Below are 15,664 nucleotides of genomic sequence, written 5' to 3' on the forward strand. Positions count from 1 at the left end.
CCTCGTTATGAAGACAGCATTTGGCGAACCTTAAAGCACCCCATAAATGTGAAGAAACATGGCTATAAAGCATGCTCTTCACAGTAACCCTCTGAGGTCAATGGCACAAATGGTACTGTTCCCATTTTTAAAAATTGGATGAGGAAACTGAGGCCCAGAGACCAACAAGTTGTGCAAGGGCTGTGAAATGTCAGACACAGGATCTGAACCTTGGTTGCTCCTGACTCCAAGGCTAGGATTCCATGTTATGTTGGCTTTTGGAGCAGATGAACCAGAGGGAAGACAGAGGACCCGTGCTGGCTTTCCCAGGTTCTCCTTAGAAGGTTTTATAGAAATGGATATGTGCCTTCATGTACTGTTGTTCCCTTTGAACCGGGGCCCTTGATGGAGTGGGGGATGGATATTAGCAGATGAGCAGGATCTCGATGGGGCCATCAGGGATGGTCAGGATTTAGTGGTGAGGGGCCAGAAGGAAGTGCAGTGTTGTATGAGGCCAGAGGAGAGGCACAGCCAAGGCCAGAAGCATGGCCAGGGTTCAGAATCATGTATCGGCATTTTAGGAGTCCTGAGATCCAAGCGCTGGAGTACGGCAAACATAAAGTCAGGCAAGAGTCCCAGGAATCAGGTATTATGTTACAAACGATAATGACAGTTGATGTTTTCATAGCACTTTACAGTTGCACAGCACTTAATATGCACACATTACCTCACTTGATCCTTGCAACAATCTGGGGAAGCAGGTGCCGTTATTACTCCAGTTTGAGAGGAGGAAAATGAAGTTCAGAGAGGCTGTGATTTGCCTGTGGTCATACAGCTAGTAAGAATCAAAAGTGGAGTTCAAGCCCACGTCTTAGAGTCTTTCCATTTTGTGGAGTTAAAGTCAGAGATGGATTTAGAGCCATAGAACCTGGCATTTCTCAATTTCACTTGCTGAGTATAAGTTTGGAGGGTCACTGATTGTGCCTATACCGATAAGTGTAAGTTTGGAGGGTTACTGATCTTCTGCATAAACTTTTTGATCTTCTTGATCTTAAACTTCTACTGTGGACAGCTCCCTGTTGATGCTAGACAGGGAGACAGCAGAGTTGCTACTCAGAGGCCTCAGCATGTAGTCACTAGTTTTCTAAAATCTATAATAATTTGAGTTAAAATGATCTGCCAGAGGATAGAATTTAAGAACTTTCCTTGTGTTTTGTTTAGATAGTCTCCTGTGAATGGATGTCACCCTCAGTTTATGCTGAAGTTCAGAAACACAAAGGAATAAATGGGATTTCTTTTTCAGTTATAGGTGGGCTAGGTAACTACTGAAGTCCCTTCCAGTCCTGAAATACTGTAATTCTGTGACTTTACAGATGCTTTTTCCATTACTGAAATTCATTAATGATATCCACACCGTTTTATCTGTGTACTAGGTATGTGTGGAAACTGGTTCTCTCTTCTGCTAACCGAGATCAGAGGGCCTGGATAACCACCTCCCTGTTTGCCTTTCTACCTCCTCCTCTTCCCCCTGTTTCTTTGTTTGACATCCCTTGAATGCCCACCCTGACCTGCTCCTTTCCTGTCCTCCAGCCTTATTGTTTCTCCTAGCCACACTAACCAGTCTCCTACTGCTCCTTGGTCTGGATGCTTCCTCTATCATCTCTCTATTCCTTTGTTAGTGGCTATTCTTTTCTTTTCCTCCCCTACTCTACTCTTTCTACCTCTTATTCCCAGTTCCTTCCCTATCCCTCTGCAAACTAATCTACTCCCTAAGCCTTTATCACCTCCCATCCTCATCATGGCCCATCTCCTGTGGGTCCCACAGATAAGGTTAGTCAGGATACCTTAGAGGACAACATCTAGCAATTTGTCTGGTGTCTGTTATGTAACCTGAATTTTTTATACTTCTTGGGGAAGGCAGTAGGAGAAAATAGTGACTCATCTATCCTGTTAAGTTTGTCTAGTAGCCTATAACAAGAGGAATTTTCTTTTTCTGTGAGATAATCCAGCACTCTGGGATATAGGCTTTGGGGGACTATCCATTGAAAGACAACAGTGGTGTTGTATTGTGATACAATCTTCTTGGAGGAAGGGATTGTTCGTTTTTTATCTTTATATTCCCAGTGCCTAGCATGATACCTGGCATACTGCAACTGTTTAATAAATGGCTATTGATTCCTCTCTTTCTTTTTTCTTTACAACTCTGTTTAAATTGAATGACCTATGAGGATAAGCTACTTACACAAAATAAGTTGGGCTTTTCCCATGATGCTAGGTCAAGAGCTCAGAGCTGGGAGGCCACTGCTACTCCCTCCCACTTTTTAGACATTACAAAAGTGAAGTAAACAAGTGCTGGTCAGCATGTTAGACCTCTGGACTCAAGCTTTTGGAGGTGACCTGACCTTTCCCTGGCTTCTTCTTTTCTGTCTCATAGACTTTTAATGAATTTGAAATCGAGCAGCACCAGGAATGTGCGTATGATCACCTGGAGCTGTATGATGGACCCAACAGCAAGTCCCCGATCCTTGGCCGTTTCTGTGGCAGCAAGAAGCCGGATCCTGTGGTGGCTTCTACAAACAGGATGTTTCTCAGGTTCTATTCTGATGCTTCAGTGCAGAGGAAAGGTTTCCAAGCAAGGCATAGCACAGGTACACTGGGTTATCAGCTGTCTCTATCGGACAGACAAGATTAAAATTTTGATGGGCTGCCCCTCACACATTCTGATTATTCCATCATCTCTCAGCCTTCTTCTCCAACCCCCTCCTCAGCTCAATTTCAACCTTCCCCCTGAGTGGTCCACTGACAAATCCTAGAAAGTAATCATTTGAACACTTCTGTTCTTGTCTTGGAGTCGGAAGCCCTAGGTTTAAATCCAAATTCAGGCACTTAATAACTCTGACCCTTGGCAAATGCCATAATCTCTCTGGGTCTCAGTTTCCTCATCTGTAAAATGAGGAATTTACTTAGTGAATAGGGCATTGGAGTTTGAATGTTGCCTCAGAAACTTACTAACTTACTAGTTTCCTGACCTTGGGCAAACCAATTAATATTTCTGTGCCTCAGATTCCTCATCTGTTAAACAAAGGGGCTAAATTTGATGGCTCCCAGGATTCTTTCAAACTTTAGTCTGTGATCCCATGCCTTTATTTATTTTTAGAATTTAATTAAATCTTTTTCAATGAACAAAAATCTATTTTTCTCTCCCTCCCAACCCTCTTAACCCATTAAAAATATAAAAAAAAAACCCTTGTAACAACTATTTATAGTCAAGCAAAACTAATTCCCATATTGGCCATATCACAAAATGTACATCTCAGTTTGCACCTTGAGTTCATCACCGCTCTGTTGGGTGGTGGGCAGCATGCTTCAATCATCAGTCTTCCAGAGTCATGGTTGCTCATTGTATTGATCAGAGTCCTAAAATCTTTCAAGATTGTTTGTCTTTCTAGTGTTGTTGCTATCATATACATTGTTTTCCTGGTTCTGCTCACTTCAATCTGCATCTATTTCTACAAATCTGTCCATGTTTTATATAATGTCTCCTTCCTCATTTCGTAAGAGCAAGATAACATTCCATCATTTGTTTAGCCACCCGCCCCCCAGTTGATGGGTACGCATTTAAGTTCCATGTCTTTACTCTCACAAATAGAGCTGCTGTGAATATTTTTGTATACATGGGTCCTTTTCTTTCTTTGATCTCTTTGAGACAGATCCTATTCCTTCACTGACCTGTCTTTACCCTTGGCCATAACTCAGGATTGGGGTTAAGGCTGAATGCAACTGAACCATAATGGGTTGTATCTTTACTCCAGAGTGTGGTGGCCGACTGAAGGCTGAAGTCCAGACCAAAGACCTCTATTCCCATGCCCAGTTTGGTGACAACAATTATTCTGGGCAGTCTCATTGTGACTGGGTGATTGCAGCAGAGGATGGCTATGGTGTGGAATTAATATTCCAGACGTTTGAAGTTGAAGAGGAGGCAGATTGCGGCTACGACTACATGGAGGCCTTTGACGGCTACGACAGCACAGCCCCACGGCTGGGCAGGTTCTGCGGCTCTGGGGTAAGTCTCAAATGTGAAAGTCCTGAGCCAGAGCATCCCATGGCCAATGGCAGGGTAACAGCATTGGAGAAAAGCTTGGATTGGTATCTTGGGAGGCAGGTTGATTTGTTACAGATTGATGGGAATGGAATTCATTTAGCTTTGGCAAATAGAAGTGGAGACTATCGGAAGTAAAATTCACTTGAAAATAGAGCCTTAAAATGGAAACTAGTACAAGAATTTAGTGTTCAGTTTTGAGTACCAATACTAGATGTTGACCATATGCATTGGTTTCAGTAAAATATTCATTAAATTTTTCTCCTATACTACATGAAGTATAGAATATTATTATTATTGGTGTGGGCTCTACCCCTAGGAAGAACATGGGGTGGTTTTTTGTTGTTGTTTGATCTGCTTTTTAAAAAAATATATAGTGGGCCATTTATTTTATTTATTATTAATTTATTATTGTTACTTAAGACCAAGTTTATTTACCTCTGCCTTTGGCCACACCCTTTATTATAAACAGACTTTGTTCAGACATGAGTAAAAAAATGTTATTAGAAAAATATAAACAACTGATTAACACAGACAATTCTATTCAAGAGAGAAGCAGGAAGTAAAAGGACAGTGACTCTTGGATTCTCCAGGCCAAGATGTGGGTGATAGCACTTTCTATTGTACCACTGAGATGGGGGATTAGTGTATCTGAAGCCTGAATTCCTAGGGAAAAAGAAAATAGTTCTGGTTAGACTTCTGGGCATCACAGTTTAGGAATGAAATTGATAAGCTGGAGAGAGTGCAGAAGAGAGCGAGCGGTGAGTATGGTGAAGGACCTTGAGTTTGTGACATATGAAGACCAAATCATCTGAAGGAACTGATACTGTGTATCATGAAGAACATGGGGAGAAGGGAGGGATGAGGATGGGAAATATGGTAGGTATCTCAAAGTGCTTGAAGAGCTATCGTGTAGAAGATGAATTAGCCTTGTGTTTGATCTAAGAATGTGAATAGAAAATGCTCTAAATCAGCAATAATTAGAGAAATGCAAATGAAAACAAGTCTGAGGTTCCACTGCACACTCAGTAATATTGGCAAAGACGTCCGAAAGAAAAAGGGAAAGAAATGACAATTATTGGAAGTGCCATAGGAAAACAGGCTTACGATGACGCTGTTGGAATTATGAATCGGTTCAACCCTGCTGGAGAGCAGTTTGCAACTGTTTAAACCAAGAGGGCAGAAAGCAGGAGCACCTCTAGAAATTTCAAAAAGGAAAATTGATGCTTCCTAACAACTAAAGTCACCCCGAAATAGAATGGATTACTTCCAGTAGAGAAGTCTTCCAGGCTGGATAATCACTTATATGGATCCTTTGTGGGGGATATCAATAAGAATAGGTGACTGTCGAGGTCCTTTCCAACTCCAATACTCTGTTTCTGTGTGTGTGGTTTGGGTGCAAGGCTGAATCCTTTGTCAGGGCAAGAGGCTATTTAAGATGGCAGAGTTTGAGCCCTTGGTCACACAGTAGGGAAAATGGTGTCCTAGGGTTGGGTTAATTGCTTACATGATAGAAACTCAGTCAGAGCCTCTTTTAGACATTTGCCAAGGGCACATCCGAGCTCTGTTATGTTATGTCATATGGCTTTTACAAAGTAGAGAGATCCAGCGCAATGAAACGATATTAGATTTGGACTCAGAAAACCTGGGACAAATCCCAGCTTGCCCACTAACTCCCTGAATGATCCTGGGCAAATCGACTTACCATTTTGGCTTCTGTTTCTTTATTTGTAAAAATGAAAGATCATGTTAAGGATCCTTCCAATTCTAGATTTATGTTCCTATGGTCCTTTAGGACCCCAAATTCCAGGGAATGGGTCTTTGCAGTTTATGCTAGTTGCCACTAGGTGGTGGTCTTGCTTCTAGCATCAGCCGCAAATCCAAGGCTGGCGAATGAATTTATAAAACTCAGACTTTTAGACATCCTTGAGCAAATTAACACCTTCTTGGCAAAATATTATTTACATATATAACTAATTGGACCAGTTATGTAGAAGAAGAGCTAGGTAGAGTCGTAGCTAGTAATTCTGATGCCTAGATCAAGGGGCCTAAGGCAAGCATGAAAGCTAGACACAAATCAAGTTTTTAAGGAAAAAGTCAGGGTGGGGATGAGAGGAGCAAAATCTCAAAGACAGACCTTGGAGAGTTTGAGACATAAGGCCCAAGTGTGTGTAGACGCTATGGAATGGTCTCTGAGAGACGGCTGCAGGGAAAGGACAGGCCTGGGCCTGTTTAGAAAGGAGCTTATCTGGGATACAACCACCAAAGGGGAGAGGGATATAGTGAAGAAGTTGCCATTTGGTAGTTATTTTTAATTATCTTACAATTTTAGCTAATCATTCTCACTAATTGGGTGCTTGCTACCTGAGAAGCAGTGTAGAATAGTGGGTAGAAGGCTTCAAACCAAGACTGAGACATCTTGTGCCAGGTTATTCCCTATGTTTTTGATGATTTGGATTATGGTATGGCTATTATGCTTATCTAATTTAAAAATGATGCAAAACTGAAAGGAGGTAATTACTGCCTTGTAAAACACTTCAAAGCACCAAAAATAAAATGAGTTGGATCCAGAAAAAAAAAAAATTGAGGGTAGAAAGGTGGCCTTGGAGTCAAGAAGACTGCCCCACCTCTGCCACAGGCTAGCTGTGTGACCCTGGGCAAATCTCTTAATCTCCTCACCCCCATGCAGCTAATTCTCTAAGATAAGATTTCATAGCCCTTTTTCTGTCCTGGACCATCTGGTGAAGCCCATGGAAGCCTTTTCTCAGAATGTTTTAAAATATATTAAATAAAATACATAGGATTATGAAGGAAGCTAACTATATCAAAAGCTAACTATATTAAAACACACACACACAAACAGGGGCAGCTAGGTGGCACAGTGAATAGAGCACTGGCCCTGGAGTCAGGAGGACCTGAATTCAAATCCAACCTCAGACACTTGACACTTACTAGCTGTGTGACCTTGGGCAAGTCACTTAACCCTAATTGCCTTGCTTTCTCCCCTCCAAAAAAAAAAGCACAAGTCCAGAGACTCCAGATTAAGAACTCCTTCTGAGACTCTTAAATAATGAAATAGGTACAGATCTGCATTGGTAGAGGGAATTTCCTCAGTGAGAGCTCCATACATTAGTGGAACCACGGATCTGGTCCAAAAAAGAAACAAAACAAAAGAGAAAACCAGGTGCCTCACCCTAATTACAACTCCGTAATAGAGGTACAGAAGGCAGCAGGCTCAATTCACACTTTTTCAGCTACTTAAAATAGATTTTTATCAATGTCTTTTGTTTTTACATCACCTAGATTTCCTCTTGTATCTCTACTCTCCTCCTTCCAGAGAGCCATCCATTAGAGGAAAGATTTTTTAAAAATTAAAGCAGTAAAAAGGGAAGAAGAATTTAAAAAAAAACCCCAAATTGATCAATATGTTGAAAAAATCTGTCATTATATGCAATTTTCCACCCCCTCCATCCCTTATTGCCCTTCCTTCCTCAGAGAAGGGAGGTGTTTTCTCATAATTCTTTTTTTTTTTGGCTGAACTTTCAGACATCTTCACAATTATAACTTCACTTTGTTCCTCTTTCTTCAGAGTTGGAACCTGCTATGCGGCATTCATTCCAAAGCTTTGCGCCTCCCATGCTTCTTTGAAACGTTCTGGTGAACAGAAGCAGCTTTGGCAATGCCCTTCTACACACACACACACACACACACACACACACACACACACACACGCACACATATATGCACACATATAGTGGCTTGGCTAAGCCACTGCAGGGAAGCCTCTGCTTCTGACCTGCCCACTAGGCACCCTCTCTTTAGTGAAGTTCTTACATTTTATGCTATTCAAGGGGCCGACTCTGCTGCTTTTGGTTTTTTGCTTTCATTTATTTTATTTTATTTTATTTTATTTTGGAGCAGGGAAGGCAGGGCAAGTGAAGTTAAGTGACTTGCCCAAGGTCACACAGCTAGTAAGTGAGGAGATGGCTTTGAACTCTGGTCCTCCTGTTGAGTGAGAAGGATCTTAGAGGCCATCTGGCCCAACCCATTCCTTTTAAAGACAGAGAACTGAGATTTACAGAGGTTAAGTGCTGTGGTGTCAGAGATGAGATTTGAACTCAGATCCTTCAGACTCTGGCTTAGCAATCCATGTTTCAACACTATACCACCCTGCCTCTCAATCCTTTGGACTTTTCTTCCTGTGGAATCTTACCCAGACCAAGGCAATAGCCTCCTGACAGATCTTCTTTTTTCATCTCTTCTCCATCTGCCCCATTCCTCAGGACTTGGACAGATTGTCCTACCTGGTGCACATGCACGCTTCCATCACTCCACCCCCTCTGCTCTTAAACTCTCCACTATGACCAGTCCTGCCTATTCTACCTCCACTATGTCATTCACATCTCTCTCCCTCCTTACTCTCCCTATCGCCTTAATTCTAGTCTTTGCAAACCTCAAAGTGTCAGATACTGCAGAGATACCCGGAGAAATAAAGACGACATAAAAAAACCAAAGTCACAGGATGTAGTAATTAGCAACCGCTGAGGAAAGAGTTTTAATAGAATGATGGCAGTGGAAGCCTTGTTGTTAAAAGCTTTGGTCCTATCACTTCCACCTTCTCCCACCAAGACTCTTCCCACTGAGTCTCTGAGCTCTGATAGGTGAGCTTTTGCCACATCGCTGAGTTTCAGGCCCCCAAGCCGCTTCCCAGTCTCCTCCCCTTCCCCTTTTATGTGCTGTCTTGCCTCCATTAGAATGTAAGCTCCTTGTAGGTAAGGATTGTCTAGCTGTTTGTATTTGTATTCGAAGTACTTAACACAGTATCTAGCACATAATAAGCCTTAATTAATGTTCAGTCATCAATTTATATCTACTTATGTGTCTCTATTTCTCTATCTATATATGTATCTATGTATCCATCCATCTATCCATGTATGTATGCATGTATATATGTATGTGTCTGTCTGCCCATCCGTCTGCCTATTTATCTATCACGGTGGAGCCCTAGATTTAGAATTAAGTGGAAACTGGGTTCAAATCCTGCCTCTGACGCTTAGTAGCTACGTAACCATGGTCAAGTCACTTGATCTCTCTTCTCAGCTTCCTCATCTGTAAAATGGGGCTAATAATGGAGATAGTCCCTTCCGCCTAGGTTGTTGGGATCACATGTACGAATGTGTACGAAGTGCTTTGAAAACCTCGAACCACTTTATAAATGCCTGACGTTATTCCTCCACTTATTTAACTGCTTGTTGTCATTTCTTCCTTTCTCAGCCTTTAGAAGAAATCTACTCTGCGGGCGATTCACTGATGATCCGCTTTCACACAGACGACACCATCAACAAGAAAGGCTTTCACGCCCAGTATACAAGCACCAAATTTCAAGATGCTCTCCACATGAGGAAGTAGTTTCAGTGCTCCTTAAATACATCACCATCTTGGATACCAACACCAACTGAGTTTTATTTTCCCCAACAGCAGTACTCTGTTAATCTGACCCAAAACAGTGCACAGTATTTTCCTCCAACCAAAACCCAAATTCCAGCCTTTCTATGATCAGAATGAACATGACACTCTGTTTTGCTGACGTTTCAAGGACCAAGTATGTCCCTTTACCTGTTGCTGAGATGTTTTCAATCATTGGCCCAAAAGGTTCGTTTGATTATTTTTCAGCAGTGTCAAGGTTTCATTTGAAAGGAGTAGCTGGACATCCAAGTGACATTGGTGGCTACAGTGCCTCCCTCCCTCCTTGGATGGATGGGTGGGTAGGAAGGTGGGTTGGCACCCGAGACTGTCCCTCCCTTTCAGAAAGAGTCAGACCAGATGGGAGATAATGTGACCATGTTGGGCCTTTTTCCCTAGTCAGCTGAATCTAGATTGTGCAATAAGTGACAAGCTTGATAGTTGTTGATTTAGATACACTGTGCATTAATTTAATTCCCAACAGCACATCACTACTCTGCTTCTGGGGAGTCTAAAAGAGCTGCCTTTTTGCTTGTTGTCAGACCATATTCGACCACAGTAATACAGGATCTTAGGGCTGGAAGGGACCCTAGAAGTCTTCTAGTCCTACACTTTCATTTTACAGATAAGAAAATTGAGGCCCAAAAAACTAACGTGACTTGCTCAAGGTCACATGGCTAGTTAGGAGCAAAACTGGGTCATCAACTCAGGTCTCCTAATTCCCAGTCTTTCCACTATACCATACTGCCTCCCAGAAACCTGTGGTGTGCCATAGGCTAGAATGCTGCTTGGATGCCAAAACCAGAAGGTCCTTTGCATTTCTGAGTGTAAGTAGGGGAACTGGGATGGAGCTGTTACAAACACTCCTCTGGCTCTGTCAACTAGGGTAAGTGGGAGGGAATCATTAATCTCTCTTTGCTTCTTCTTGATTGCCCTTCTTTGTATGAACAGATCATTGGGCAAACAGTCAGTATGGTGTCCTCTTTGTAGCATAGAGGAGCCATTGGACTGCCGTGAAGACAGTGTCTATCACACCCTCAGAGGGGTTAACTTGTCTCCAAAGTAGCCAATGTCTGTGCCATTGGCAAATGGCATGAAGGACAAATGCTCTTCAAGAGACCAGTTCTTTTCACCTAAAGCTCAGAAAAATCATAAGCTAGGAGAGGATCATGACACAGTGGTCCAAATTAATTGTCTGCAAGTTCCACTGGCAGATATAGTTAAGAAAAATGGCCTCAACCAAGTTCCACCAACTAGTGATCAGAATGAGCAAGGCTTGGCATTTCTTTGGGAGAAATGCAGAAGCTGAATCTTGAACAATTGTATAGCATCATGATATAGTTTTAGGGGAGAGGTTAGTACTGAATGGCATTTTGTTAAGCCAAATGTGGGCATTATGAGCTAAGAGCTATGGTGTGTTAGCTTTAATGAAGTATTTATGATTAAATAATTTATAATGATGTTTACATAATCCTAAGTACCATTAGGTAAGAAGTTGGCTATGGCACATAAGTTTCAGATATAGATTGTTCTCAGTAATATTAAAGACAACTCCCATACCTTTGGGGACTAAATGAAAGTCATTTAAACTATAGTATGTGAAGAAAGTTAAAGTAATATTTAAAAATTGGAAAATCCCACCATAAGAAATTATCCAAACAAAATGATGGTTGGGAGTTTTAAAAAAAAAAAGGTTATACAAAGGTAAAGGGAAATGCATGAAAATATTTTCTTGCTTTAAACAGGAAAAAGCTAAGTCATAATAATATATATGTATGTATGTATGTATGTGTGTGTGTGTAAAAGATCAGTAGTCAAAGCCTTAATAAATGTAATATGAAAATGTTTTACTTGTTGACCAGAGTTTTATTGCAGGCCATGCAAAGTGCTCTAATGGAATATTTGGTTGGTTGCACCTTGTGTTTGCTTTAAATAAGTTCGATTTGTGTTATACATCCAGGAATGTCATGCAATATTGCATCACAATATATAGGATTTCCCAAAAATTTCTATGCAGTAAACTCTTAATAGATTAAAATTGCATGAAGACTTTTGGGGTACCCTGTATAGAAGACTCTACCCACCTCGGACTTTTGGACTAGGAGACTAAGCCAACATGTCCAAATTCAATTTTTATCATATACTTCATTATACGTCATCATAAACCATACATTTCAGCACTGAGTTTCTATCCCAGCATTGTGCTTCCAAGGAAGTTCCCCCATGACAACCTCCGATCACACTGGACACAGAGAAATAATTTGGGTACATTTCTGCCTAGGAACTCGAGACTCTTTGGTTTCCAGCTGGTAGAGCCAGAATTCAGGTCCAGGTCTTTTGATTTAAAAATCATCCCCCTTTCCATAATAACACACTGTAGCAAAATTGCTCCCATTGCACTTGAAACTCAAGGTATTTCATGCAAAGGTCATATTCTGAAACAAATAATGAATATAAATTCAATCCACAGATATGGGGTTATTGTCTTGTCACTGAATTCCTGGCCTAGGGTTTGAAACAAGGAGGCACCAGAGAACCAACAGAATCCAGCTCCACCTGAAGACAGAACAGAGGATTTGGGGCATTGGAACCCAGCATATTTTGCTCTTAAGACAGTCATTGTTCAATGTAGTTTATATCTGGGATCTCCTTCATCACCCTTGAGTAGAGCCTTTCTCCCACCCATGACCCCTCCCTTGCCATTCTGATATGCACTGGGAATTCTCATGTAGACTCACAGAATCACAGAAGTTGGAGGGACTTTATGGACCATTTGTTCCAACTTATACCCAGAAGGAATCCCCACATACATGATGAGCATTTATTCAGCCCCTGCTTGAAGATCTCTAATGAGGAGGAATATATCACCTCCAAGACAACCCATCCCACTTTGGCCAACTCTAATTCTTAAAGCTCAGGCGTGTATCCCCTTCTAGTTTCTTGACTAGGACGTTGACTTCCAAGCTATCCTCTGAACAAGACAGGGACTGTCCTGAGACTAGCCCAGATTAGTCTTCCCAGGTAGGGCTTCATAAAATCAGATCTCTGAATCGGTCAAAAAGAATACCTGGACTTGTGGTCTTGGCATTGCCTTGACTCCCCTTACAGCCTGCTGACTCTTCATCAACTGGCCTTGCTGTTGTGTCAATGTCCGTCATATATTTTCTTTGTTTATACTAGGCCAGTTCCTAAGACTTGGAGTGCCTTGTGATCTTACTGGCTTTTGGAGAACCCAAAGTAGACACGGTGTCCTATCTAATCTAACAAAAGCAAATAGCCCATGGCCCAGTGCAGGGCTAGACAAAGAAAATAAGTGAATGAGTGGAATTTCTACAATCAGAGGGGAAATGAGGATATGGCTGTAATTTACCAATTGCAAGACTTCTCTGTGCTGAAGTTGTTAAGAGACTTAGAGTCTCTTGCCTCTCTTAAGAATCTGGCTACTTAGGGGCAGCTAGGTGGTGCAGTGAGTAGCCCTGGAGTCAGGAGGACCTGGAATTCAAATCCAGACACTTGACAAATGTACTAGCTGTGTGACCTTGGGCAAGTCACTTAACCCCAATTGCCCTGCCTTCCCTCCTCAAAAAAAAAAAAAGAATCTTGCTTCTGGAGTGACACCTATTCATGGACATAAGTGGTATATCCTCATTCATTGTGAAAGTTTTCAGTGAGGTTTATTGAGAAGACTGGCTATGTTTGAGAATGCTGAGATAATTAGACAGGTCTTTTGTTGTTCAGACTATAGGCAGTTGTTGAGTCTACTTTGACAAATAACTTTTTTCGGTCTCTTCCATCACAGTCTGAAATTCTGTTATAATCCCAAATGCCTAAAGGATTTCTTTTTCTTTAAAAAATGTTTAAAAGTCTCCATGTAACCACAGAAAAATGTGGGGCTTTTTGTTTTATGTGAATGTAAAATATAACGAGTCCATTTTGAAAACACAAAATAGGAAGGTGCAGAGGAATTAAAAATGTGTCAGGGAAGAATTGAGTCACGAAAGAATGTGGATTCATTGTGTGTCTGGAATTCAATTGAACAAGCTTCTATTAAGTGCAAGGCATTGTGCTAGGCTCTGGGAAAACATGGACAAAAAGCTTCCTGACCTCAATGAGCTTACCTTTTACTTGAGAAAAGACACATGAGCAGAATACCTGACTCCGAAGAATACAAAGTAGGTGGGGAAAGCACAACTTAGAGGGGGAGGCCTTGGGTAGGAGATATCATCTGAGCTGAAGCTTGAAGGGATCTAGAGATTAATTACGTGGGGTTGGGGTGAGGAGGAACAGCCTAAGAAGAAACGAAGAGAGACAACAAGGATGGCCCACGACCTTCAGGTTGCCATCCCTTTGGCTATGGCTCACTCCAAACCCTACAAGAACTGGGGGTGGTAGAGACTATTAAGTAGGGAGGGGGGGAACTTCTCTTTCGTGGGGGGGGGGGGATTGTCTCTTTTCTTGGGAATTAAAATTGCTCCAGATTTGCACAGATATAGTTCAGGGAGACGAGGCAGCTTTCAAACCTGCCATCCCTTTTTGACCTGATCGAGCTGTAAGATCCCAGAACACAGTTTGGGAGGAGATAGTTGCTGTTATTGCTGTTGCCGCCATATTTCCAGACATTTATGAAGTCATTGTAGATACCGAGACAGAGACCTCAGCCTGCAGGTCATCCTGAAAGTTCCTACATTGCTACAGTTCTGTGGGCTGCCCATTCAACCTACTTTTGTGGCAATTGACGTATAGGAAGTACCATGTTTTTGCAAAGGCTTATCATGGATTTCAAGATTGAGCCCTTTAACACATACAGCTAAATTCGTGCTATTTGTGTTCAGAACACCCAGCCTAGCTGGCTCCCTGTCATTTTGAAGTTGCTGGTGTAAACTCCCTATACTTCTCAGGCAGGTCAGCCATTTCTTCTGTGCCCACAAGATACTCTTCAAAATTGCACAGGGTTTGATTAATGTTAATCTCCACTTTCCAGGTTTCTGAAAAAAATAGCTTTTATGTTTGGCTGGGAAGTTTCGTGTTATTTGCCACTCTGTTTCATCATCCTAAATCTTGGATTATAGCTTGCTATAAATCTGAAAGGATGCAGTTTTATAAAGTGGCCCACCCCCAGCCCCGGGCACCTGAAATGGGTTTCCACTGATACAGATTTTTATGGATGGTGGATAGAAATGATGGTGAACTTTTGATTTCCTTTCATAGGGATTTCCTTTATTTTTTAAAATAATTTATTAAGTAGCTACTCTGTGACAGGTCAGCAACTGAGACAATTGCCTTCTGACCATACATGTCTGGTGTCCTGAAAGCACCATGCTAAGCACTTTATAAATATTATCTCATTTAATCCACGCAAACTCTGAGAGGTAGGTGCTGAGGCAGACAACTTAAGTGACTTGCCCAGGGTCACATAGCTAGAGAGTATCTGAGGCCCTTCAAGCACTTTGAGCATTCTCCCATCGTCTTCACAGATATGAGTGAGAAAATGGGTGGTCATAATTATTAACAAGTCTTGTTTATGGCATGGACTACATTGTCATTACAATATGCCTTTAGGCTACAGCCCACCTAGCCAGAGGGAGCACAGAGGAAAACATCAGCAACTTCTTTATGGCCCTTCACAAGTGGCTCCAAGCCTATCTTTTCAGGCTAGTTACATGTTACGTCCCCCACCCTCTTCATTCCATGCCAAGGTGGCCAACTACTTGCTTTTCCTCGTATATGATAACCCATCTCCCACCTCCATGCCAGTATATCCTCTGTACTTTGGATACTTTTCTTCTTCACATCCCCACATCTTCCTCACATCCCCCAGCTCCCTTTAAAGCTCAACTCAAATGTCATCTCCTATAAAAGGCTTTTTCCAGGTTCCCCCAGTAATCAGTTCCTTTCAATTGCTTGCTATTTATTTTGTATATATCTTGTGCTTGCCTGTATATATATATATATATATACACACATATATATGTATATTATATATATATATATGTATATATATATATCCCCTAGTAGAATTTAAGCTCCCCAAGGGCAAGTCATTTTTGTCTTTGGGTTCCCAGTGTTTAGCATGAAACGAAGTAACTAAATACATGTTTATTGAATTGAATTCTATCCTGTACT

General features: G+C 41.6%; 1 protein-coding gene across 1 annotated transcript in view; it reads left to right on the forward strand.

Moving 5' to 3' along the window:
• Positions 1-9,715, forward strand: part of TLL2 (tolloid like 2) — a 162,433-nt gene extending 152,718 nt beyond the window's left edge. The window contains exons 19-21 of the mRNA XM_036735783.1: positions 2,414-2,627; positions 3,792-4,042; positions 9,353-9,715. Coding sequence (XP_036591678.1) covers positions 2,414-2,627; positions 3,792-4,042; positions 9,353-9,487 — 600 coding nt within the window. The 3' untranslated portion in view covers positions 9,488-9,715. The remainder of the gene's footprint in view (positions 1-2,413; positions 2,628-3,791; positions 4,043-9,352) is intronic.
• Positions 9,716-15,664: the final 5,949 nt, after the last annotated feature.

Source organism: Trichosurus vulpecula, chromosome 8, assembly GCF_011100635.1.
Source record: "Trichosurus vulpecula isolate mTriVul1 chromosome 8, mTriVul1.pri, whole genome shotgun sequence".
Lineage (NCBI taxonomy): Eukaryota > Metazoa > Chordata > Mammalia > Diprotodontia > Phalangeridae > Trichosurus > Trichosurus vulpecula.